Here is a 10,583-nt window from a genome sequence, read left to right on the forward strand (position 1 = left end):
AATAATTTTGTAAAGGCAAAGGGAGCAAATTTAAGTATGGTGATTTGTGACACAGCCGCACGCAACAATCTCTTCTCTTCTCCGCCATGCCACATTGAACTCGCCAAATCCGAGGTGGATCCCTTCTGCATGCTGCTCATTCAGGCTGGCAGTAAAGGTTAGTGGAATCAATGTCTCTGGATTTTGTTGTGACCACTGTGTCTGTGTATGGGGGATAGGAAGGAAAGTGGAGGCTTCTGTGGGAAAGAGGGAAGTTAACAGTTGGTGGACCATGAGGATGTAAGACTTGTTTGTGGAGCTGGGGGTTTGTGTAGCTGGGGGTTATATGAACGTGTGCTCAAAAAACTAACACTAAAGCACAGACTAGAAAGCAGAATTCTCAGAGAACATATCAGCTCTGTAACTGTTGTTTTCCTTTCTCTATTAAGTGAATTTAACTAGAGATTTATTAGGCTTATATTGAGTCACTGAATTTCCTGCAGAATGAATGGGGAGTTCACAGCTTCTCCTTTGTCTCTTCAATACTGATATAAACTGGAGGTATTGACTTGTTGGCATTCGTGTCACAACCTTTCTGTTTTGAAAACTGCAGATGCAGATGCAATAGAAAAGCTCCTCCGACATCCAACGTCTGATCTGACTAAGGTAAATACTTTCAGCTAGTTAAGCATGGGAGACTGGATGGCTTCGTGGGCTAGGATAAAGTAGTCTCTCACTGATGGTTCAAATCCAGTCCAGGTTGGTGGTAACTGAAAACTGTCAGTATCTCAGGGGCATTTGGTGACCAACTATAAATAAGATGGTTTCAGTCCAGCTATCAGCACCACGCCACTTTAATGGGCATCCTGGCTGGCAGTCAGAGGAGACAGACACCAATGGGCTATAGAGATCAAACCCCTTTGTTCCCTATAGGCGGTCAGAAGTCAGTCAATGTGTGGAGGAGGCTTGCTAGGCTGTATCTGTTTTGGGGAGAAACGGGATCTTTCACTGTCTGTACTAATCAGATTGTTTTTGTGCTCTAAACAGATTCTGATCTAAGCACTGATTCATGTCCCTGTTACATGAGGAATAATACACCTCCAATGGTGCCTTGTAGGTCAGGGGTGGGCAAACATTTTGGCCCGAGGGCCACATCAGGGTTGCGAAATTGTATGGAGGGCCGGGTAGAGAAGGCTGTGCCTCCCCAAACAGCCTGGCCCCTGTGCCCTATCCGCCCCTTCCCACTTCCTGTCCCCTGACTACCCTCCTTAGAATCCCTGACCCATCCAACCCCCCCCCCCCGCTCCTTGTCCCCTGACCGCCCCTTCCCGGGACCCGCACCCCTAACTGTCCCCACCCCGAGACCCCACCCCCTATCCAACCCTCCCTGTCCCCTGGCTGCGCTGACCCCTGTCCACACCCCTGTCCCCTGACAGGCCGCCAGGGACTCCCATGCCTATCAACCTCCCCCCCCCCCCCGCCCCCGGTCACCATCCCCTGATTGTTCTGACCCTTATCCATACCCCTGCCCCAACCGCCCCCCGGGACCCCACCCCCTAGCCAACCCCCCAGCCCCATGTCCCCTGACTGCCCCCCACCCCCGCCCCATCCAACCGCCCCCTGCTCCCTGTCCCCTGACTGCCCCCTGGGACCTCCTGCCCCTTATCCAACTGCTCCCCGCCCCCTTACCATGCTGCTCAGAGCGGCAGGACTGGCTTATTGGATAGCCTGGGAGATGGGCGGGCGCAAGCCTCCCCAGCCGGGAGCTCAAGGGCTGGGCAGGATGCTCCCACGGGCTGGGTGTGGCCTGCGGACCGTAGTTTGCCCACCTCTGTTGTAGGTACTCTGATACTAACAAGGCAGCACTTTAAAGAATGCTGCCAATTCTATTGCAACACACAGGTTGGTACAAAAGGGGCTCAAAATGTTGAATGAACCAATCATCTAGGGTTGCCACTTCTGAGGTACATAAAACAGGACATTTCTGGGATGATCCTGATCCCATGAAACTGGACAGCTGGCAATGCATACTGAGCACCCTTATGGATTTCCTGGAAAAACCAGAACAGATGGCAGCCCTACACTCATCCTGTAGAAATCTTCTGACAGGGAATTCCTGAGGCTTTGCAGACCTACCCAGAAGCCTCATCTGTTTAGGGATCCTGGAACCAGAATCACTTCAGCACTTTTCCCTTTGGGAAGACCATGAACTTTCTGAAGTCACTATCAAGTGTTTTCTAAGCCCAGTAGCAGAATCTCTTATTACTTTATTTACTTCAAAATATGTATGAAGTACCCATTACCAGTGTATCCCTTTTTAAAAAAAAAGGGGGGGGGCCTAAATATTCAAAAGTAATTAGTTATTTTTGGTTTCAGAGTAGCAGCCGTGTTAGTCTGTATTCGCAAAAAGAAAAGGAGTACTTGTGGCACCTTAGAGACTAACAAATTTATTAGAGCATAAGCTTTCGTGAGCTACAGCTCACTTAAGCTTATCGGTTGCATCCGATGAAGTGAGCTGTAGCTCACGAAAGCTTATGCTCTAATAAATTTGTTAGTCTCTAAGGTGCCACAAGTACTCCTTTTCTTTTAGTTATTTTTGGGTGTCTGACCTGAGACTCTTTAGAGGAGCCTGATTTTTAGAAACAGCTGTGCACCCACCTTCTGAAAATCAAGGCCTTTTAATGTGTCTCAAGTTGGGCACCCAAAATCACCTGTTGCTTCTGAAAGTTCAGGGTGTGTGTGTGCGCGCACACTCACTATAGCATTCTACAACCATTACCACAGATTCCTCTGGTATCACTACTGTATGCTGCAGTGCTTTGGATGATTACAGTAATGTACTGTAGTACTTTTTTTTAAAAGGACCTGGGTCCCAATAATAACTCTTCAAAGTGCCATACTGACATTAATAATCTTCCCTATACACCACTGAGGTCGCATTACCTTGTAAAGTTGAACTCCAGGTGCCTGTAAAAAATGGCACCCAGCAACTAAACATGAACTAAGTTATTGCATCTGTGCTTTACATCTCAAGGACATAACGTTCTCATGTGGGCAAAAACTTTTTTTAGGGGAGTTAAACGTGGGGTACTGAGGAGGATGCTTAGAATGCAAGTGAGCTGTGCGGTCCTTCAAGCCTGGGTGTGTAGGCTCTGCAGAGTGCATAACCCAGGGCCCCAGAGATGGGGAGAATAAAAATTATACAAAACTGTGCTTCTGCATTGCTTCTCATCCAGAACATAAGAACATAACATAAGAGTGGCCATACTGGGTCAGACCAAAGGTCCATCAAGCCCAGTATCCTGTCCTCTGACAGTGGCCAATGGCAGGTGCCCCAAAGGGAATGAACAGAACAGGTAATCATCAAGTGATCCATGCCCTGTCACCCAAACTCAGCTTCTGGCAAGCGGTGGCTAGGGACACCATTCCTGCCCATCCTGGTTAATAGCCATTGATGGACCTATCTTCCATGAATCTATCTAGCTCCCTTTTGGACCCCGTTATAGTATTGGCCTTCACAACACCCTCTGGCAAGGAGTTCCAGAGGTTGACAGTGTGTCGTGTGAAAAAATATTTTCTTGTGTTTGTTTTAAACCTGCTAACTATTAATTTCATTTGGTGGCCCCTTGTTGTTGTATTATGAGAAGGAGTAAATAACACTTATTTACTTTCTCTATTCCACTCATGATTTTATAGACCTCTACCATATATCCCTTAGTCGCCTCTTTTCCAAACTGAAAAGTCCCAGTTTTATTAATCTCTCCTCATACGGAAGCCATTCCATACCCCTAGTCATTTTTGTTGCCCTTTTCTGAACCTTTTCCAATTCTAATAAAAGTTGTCAGTCTCAGCAGAGGGGGCCAAGGACTGAATGCCCTGTAGATTTCTTACCCCTAGAGTTGGTGCCTGCAGGTCAGGGGTAAGGCACAGTGGTGGGGCATTGTGGGGAAAGCTTGCACTGCTTTGGCCTGTGCTGTAGCTGACCTGGGGAAGGAGAATCTTGGGCTTGTGGGGATTTCAACCTGGCTCTAAAGCTCTGATTCGACTCCCACTGAAGCGAATGAGTTTCCATTGGTTTCCTTGGGAGATGGGTCAAGCCCTGAGTGTGTGTGTGTGTGTGTGTGTGTGTGTGTAAAAAGAACGGGGTGGGAGACAAAGTTGTGTCTTTAAAATATGGAGTGCTCTCAGCAGATGTTGTGCATGCACAAGTTTCCTGTTTATGAGGCTCTTGGCTCTGTTTGGTATATTTCCAGCTTGGAATAAAATCCCATACACTGGAGAGTCCTGGATATCACCAGAACAGTCCCCGGAAGACACTGATTGCCTTGGTCACATCTGGACTCTTGCTGGCGTTTCTGAGTTTGGCTGGATACTTCCTTATGAAACGACGGAGTTGGAGCCCCAGGGGAGAGAGGCTGGTTAGTGCTTATAGCTGGCAAAACAAGAAGTAGAGAGAAACCAAAATACAGGAGGAATGCGGAGGAGGGAATGCAACAGAGTCACAAGTTCTCTAAGGGAGTGACTCACTGCCAAAGACCTCTAAGCGCCACTAACAGTCTCTGTTTGGGGGGAGAAAGAGGCTCAGCTTATGTTCTGTACAAGTTGCCTATAGCTTATGAATGCATGAATAGATGCGACAAGACGGCTTGTTGCTCTGAGTGCCACTACAGGCAGGCCGACAGGGAAACTGAAAACGTGAGCCTGTGACTGACCCAGCCTGAGAGTGGTGAATGGGGAGATGGAGATAAGAGAGGCATAAACAGCTGTGCTAGACCCCAGAGCATGAAGAGTGAAAGGAAATCTCTCTTCCTCTCTAATATTAAATATTTTGTGACCGTTCATTTGGGGATCACTACCCTTTGCTCCCTGTCACTTCCAGGTCTAACACTTTCTTTTGCCTGGCAGTAAGAACTCACTTGGGAAGACTCCTCCAGAGACTCTGCAAGCATGTGAATTTGCCACTGAAAATAAAATACTTTTCTGCAATCATTACATTTAAAAATCAAAGTATACATCTAACTTGTATCTATGCTGTAATAAAGCTGTATCTATGCTGTAATAAATATCCCCCGCTTAACAAATGGGGATAATAAAGAACATCAAGAAAGAAAGAAAATATTTTCCTATATATATTTTTCCTCTTACAGATTTTGCTGAGTTCCAGGGGTTCCTTCTTTATCACTGATTTATGGAGACTTGAATATTTCTATGAAGTGCAGTCAGAGCATGTTCATCTAGTTGCACATGTGCAGTTATACAGTGGGAGGCTAATAAAGTTCAATATTCTGGGATGGATCCTGCCAAATCCATGAATGCAAATGACAGTGCATGTGTAGTCGATGATATGGTCAGGGGCTTGGTAACAGGATACAGAGCTTGTCACCTCTAGGGCACTGGATCCAACCTCCTGGCCCAGCTTGGCAGTGACTGAAAGTCACTGGTATCTAATGGTGATTTGGTGTTCCCTATGTTAAATAAGCCTGGTGGTCTTAATCCAGTTTCCAGTGGACAGGTGTCTCCATCATAAACACCACCATCACCACAGTTGACGGTTCAGCAAAGAAGCCAAAAAGTAAATTGGGCCATAGATCCTGAACTCCACTTATGTGTAAGAGATGTCCATTCCAGGGCAGGACAGAGGCCTATTGGGAGCGGACTGTGTGGGTGGGAAGTTTGTCCTCCTGCTGCCTATGCTGTACATGGCTTTGTGGGCAAATAGAGGGCCTCAGACTCTGTCAGCCTGCATCTCCTTCCTGATACACTCTATTGGCAAGTGTACTTCACATACCACCCCATGTCCCTGGCTCTTGCTGGCCTTACTGTCAGATCTGCTGCACTTAGGGCCTTCAGAGCTGTAACAGCAGAACAAGAGCAGTGGTCCATCTAGTCTGGTCTACAACACTGTCTTGTAACCTTCTGCTTCAGAGGCAGGTGAAATCTGCCCCTGCTTCTGAATGCACTTGACAGTTGAATGGTAATAATGTGTGTGTGTGTGTGTGTGTGTGTAGACCACCACAGGGAACCAAATTTAAGTTGTCAAATGTGTGGCTTAAGCCCTTGCTATCTCATTACTGAAAGCTGCTTATCTGAGTTGCAGGCTGAAGATAAGAAAGGATATAAACCAAATGTTTCCTGCCTGACCCATGTGGAAAATAGAGCTGGAAAAACCAGGGCTGGGTGTGCAAACTCCCAAGGAAGGCAGAGCCTGGGCCTGTTTATCTGAACAGCACAAAAACCAGCATGTTCTGCTTTTTAGGTCATTGAGAAGAAATAACTCCCTGACTGGGCCTAACCCTTAGTACTGCAATGCCACAGTTAAGGCCTGTATCCCACCTCCTTCCTGTTGACAGAAGCTGGTATCCATGCCTGCTGCTATTATGTGCCATGAAGGTGTTCACAGCCTTGCAGCTCCTGCTTGGCATCTAAGCAGGTTGCTGTTCATCCTTTCCTTTTGCTAACTCTGCATTTGTTATCTATGTACCCATTCAGGATGAAGACCTCTATTACACTGAAAATGGTAGCCAAGGAAACACAGTAATCACCGTGGCCTCCCAAGAGCAGTCCGAGCCTCAGGAGAAGCCAAATCACAACAGAGAGGCTCAGAAGAATGGGACTGGACAGGCATCCTCAAAAAATGGACATTCAGCCAGGCAGCACATTGTTGCTGACACTGAACTGTGAAATGTGCCAGGGTGACTGCCTTTATTATCATGATTTGAAGCCCGGGGGGGGGGGGAGGGGGGGAGAAGAGACAGGAGCAGGGGGTAAGGGAGAGATTATCCCTTGGATGGCTGGGAAAATGTAACCCTTTTTTATCTGAAGAACTCCAAAGTCCCACTCTAAAGCACACTAAATCCCAGAGCTAACGAAGCACTGTGCTGTACAGTGTTGAACTATCCTAGCAAGGTGCTTCTAGGGGTTAATACAGGGCTAGGGTTGTGGGCTAGGTTCTTTGCTCTTCCTTTAGCAGAAGAGAATGGGATGTGATCAGCAGTCAAACCACCCAAGCAAGGGATTGGGAAAATATTTGGAAATTCAGAACTATGTCAGCTTTGTAAGAAATTGGCTTGATACTGATTTTACTTGGGAAGGGAAGGGAGCGAGGAGAGGGTTTAATCCTTCATGAGCTGATGGAGCATTTTACTGTCTCTTGTTAAAGACACATGCTATTAACCTAGCTTTCAGGCCTCCGAGTGGAGAATCGGGGGCTGTCTGCGTAAGAGACACTTCCAAAAAATGGGGAAATGGCCTCCCCTTACTATCTTCTGAACTACAAAAGTGAATGCCCCAAAACTGCAAGTCGCACCCATTTACCACCCCTATGGTTCTGTGCTCTCATTGTTATATGTTTAAAAAAAAAAAAAAAAGGGGGGTCATATAGCAACTGAATTGCTTCTAATGAGATATGGGCTCAAGCCAGAAAAACCTGGATCCAGATTACAAACAACTCCAAATTCCAGCAGGGGCTTGGGCCCATTACAATATATGGATCTGGGTTGTGATTACCATCACCTCCGAAGTTGTAATGTCTTTCGCTGTGATGGTTTGGTTTAGCCTCATCTTTGTATTTAAGTGCAGCCTTTTCCTCTCTCAGCAACATTAGTAAGTGAACGCCCCTTCTTGTGCTTTATATCCTCTCAATGTTTAATGCTCTTGTGGAACTTGTATGTAAAGCTTTCCAGGTGGAGTCTGGTGCTGAGATGTGAATAGACTTGGAGTTGAATTATTATTCCCTCCCCCTACAGCATATGTATAGTTGTTTTGCAGTGAACCCTCTAGTGTCTGGCTCCCATAGATTGGAGGCATTAGTTGAAGGTGAAGGGAGTGATCAATCTGTGTGTGTGTGTACAAGAGCATATGACACTGCTCTAGACAACGCACCCCACTCCACGTGCTTGTAACAGTACTGTCGAGTCATGTGGAAGGAGCTGGCATTGTTACCCAACATGAGGCCTTGGAAATATGTAGATATCAAAGACTTCCTAAAAGAATCCAAAAATTGTCAAGGGAAAGAAACCTCAATCCTGCTTTGGATGTTTGGCCTTCCCTAGTAATAGGGGGTTGTATTAAAAAAGAAAACATACAGGGGAAAGATTTTTCACTTTCAAGAACAAAGAAAAGGCCTCTCAGCAACCATGAAGTTTTAAGACCAGGAGCAATCTCTACCTCCTCATGAGCTTGAGATTGTGCTCTTGGAAAAAGTGGTTTAAGTCAAGCCCATTCTGCGTGGGTCAGGAGTCACATATCATTCAGTAAAGAGTGAAGTCCAACAGACTTATGTCTGGATTCACTTCGTAGGATGGAGCCAGTCCCCATGAACGTTTGCTGCCTGTAGCCTTTGTGGCTCCTAGTCTCCTGACTGAGCAAGCCACAGTTTGGCTAGCTCCAGGTGGAGACCTCTATCAATGGGACCAGTATTATTATAGCAGCTACAGCCCTGCCCTGGGCACAGCCTGCGGGATGGGAGAGCACGTATGTGTAAAGGGAAAAGAAATTTAATTGAAGAAAGGGGACTGGCTGGCTCAGTGGCTTTCACCTCTATGTCACGGATTCCAATGAAGCCCAGGTTGGTGGTTGACCAGAGACATTGCTATATGATCCATGTATTGGTGGCCCATATACAATGAGTAGGGGACTCATAGGACAGTGAGTAGAGGACACACCATCACCACTGGCATTAACAGACTCCATTCTTGGCAGCTTCAGCATTGGGGCTGAAGACTAATAGGCCTGGAAAACTGACATACCCTCTCGCTACTAAATGTTATTGCCATTCCTTGTCAAGACTGAGACACACAGGTGTCTGGGGTGTGGCGAAGGGCTGCTTTGGGCCTGACTCATACTATGCTTAACAAGAAGGATTTAAATTTAAATTTCAAGTTCTGTCAATCAGGCCCTTTTCACCAGCACTGAAGTCCTGTAAAAATACAAAAACTATTTGATTTTAAATTTTGTTTGTTTTCTTTTTTTACAAACAGATCTGTAAATACTGTCCGTAAAAGAGCTGAGAATTGAACCCAGCTTTTCTGTTGTATTCTTGAAACAATGGACTGTTTATTCCATTGGCAACTGTGTCTGGCTCAGTTAACTGCCTGGACAAAGAAAGGAATGTACTGCCTTCTGAGAAGTTGCTTTCCCGTAGAAATAGCATAAGTAAAAGATGTTTCTTATTCTTTGCTTGCTTGCACACTCTCTTTCTTTCAGCAAATGGATTCAGAGCAAGTGAAAAACATGTATCATATGTTCAAAAACTCCTTCCCCTGAATTAAACTCTCACACCCTCTTAACGGTTGATTATCTGCTGTCCCCAATGCACATATTATTCCTTGATAAATGTCTTAGGCCTGGATGCTGCAAGCTGATCCACCTGGGCATCCCTTTGACTTGCAGGACTGGGGCTTTAGATCGAAGTCAGATTTAATTGCACCTCTGTGTGTTTTGCTAAGGATTAATTTCAAGCTGCATAAAGGTAGTCTTTTCCATTAATATTATTTGAAATATGGCACTGCCCAGAGGCTCCAGCTGAGATTGGGCCCCATCATGCTGGGCACTATACAATAATTGGAAACAGTACCGGCCTCAAACAGTTTACATTCTAAATAGGCAAGACAGATAAAGGGTTGGAAGGGAAACTGAGGTACAGAGCAATGCAATGATTTGTCCAAGAGTCACCCAGCAGGTCAGTGATAGAACCAGGATAAAATCCATGGGTCCTGATTCCCAGTCCTGTCCCCAACACCAAACTGACCTGATCTGCATGCGAAACATGTGTAGATCATCATGTTTCATTATCCAAATGTACATTTTATCCCAGAGAGCAGGGGTGTCCTATGTGCATTTTTCAGTTACAATTAATATGGATGTATTTGTGCTGAGAAATCATCATGTCTGTGAGAGAAATGCAAAGCCAGAGAAAATCTTTTGTAACACCAGGCCTAAGGCCACGCATGGGTGAGTCAGCAATCTTTGCTGCTTATCCTGCTTGGGGAATAAAAAACATAGCTTCCAGCCAATCCTGTAACCCTTAAGTATCTGCTGACCTGTATAAAATTATGCATGTCCCATTGTTTTTAGCGGCATTAAGTAATTCCCATGTTTCAGTTTTGGAGGATTGGGCCCTAAATGGGTAAGGAGACATTAGTTTTTTAAAGCTTTCCCATGCAGAAAAACCAGCTCATGGGCTGATGGAAAACCTATTTGATGAACTGCAATGGTGCTTTTTGAGGTATTTGGGTACAGAGGCCTGCCCCAGCACTGGCAGACAAGGAGTTAATCTCTGCTAGGCTGTGCGGCTGACTAGAAACAGGTGGAATTGGTTGTGATAATGAGGTGAACCTGCTGCCTGAGGAACTCAGTGCAGGGCTCCTAGCCTGAATGAGCCTTTTGGTTTAAAACAGTCTTCAACTCTGTTTATTTCTGGACTGCTTCACTCACCCAAAGAATCCTCATAAAAAAATATACGGTGCGCAGGCTCTCCTGGTAGAGGGCTCTAGCAGCTCACACAGGGTGTAGGCTGCAAAGTGTTCGTTTCTCCCCTTCTGCTGTTTGCACAGCAATACGCTCAGTCCCAACAGCTTCTAAAACTCCCCATGTTGTGTCTGCAC

At 45.9% G+C, this 10,583-nt stretch overlaps 1 protein-coding gene across 3 annotated transcripts in view; it reads left to right on the forward strand.

The window, feature by feature from the left end:
- CD34 (CD34 molecule) overlaps positions 1–9,156 on the forward strand; it is a 30,324-nt gene extending 21,168 nt beyond the window's left edge. For all 3 annotated transcript variants that reach the window (XM_038380353.2, XM_038380354.2, XM_038380356.2), the window contains exons 5-8: positions 1–157; positions 593–645; positions 4,233–4,397; positions 6,469–9,156. In XM_038380353.2, coding sequence (XP_038236281.1) covers positions 1–157; positions 593–645; positions 4,233–4,397; positions 6,469–6,660 — 567 coding nt within the window. In that variant the 3' untranslated portion in view covers positions 6,661–9,156. The remainder of the gene's footprint in view (positions 158–592; positions 646–4,232; positions 4,398–6,468) is intronic.
- The last annotated feature ends 1,427 nt before the right edge of the window (positions 9,157–10,583 follow it).

Source organism: Dermochelys coriacea, chromosome 21 (genome assembly GCF_009764565.3).
Source record: "Dermochelys coriacea isolate rDerCor1 chromosome 21, rDerCor1.pri.v4, whole genome shotgun sequence".
In the NCBI taxonomy this organism is placed as follows: Eukaryota; Metazoa; Chordata; order Testudines; family Dermochelyidae; genus Dermochelys; species Dermochelys coriacea.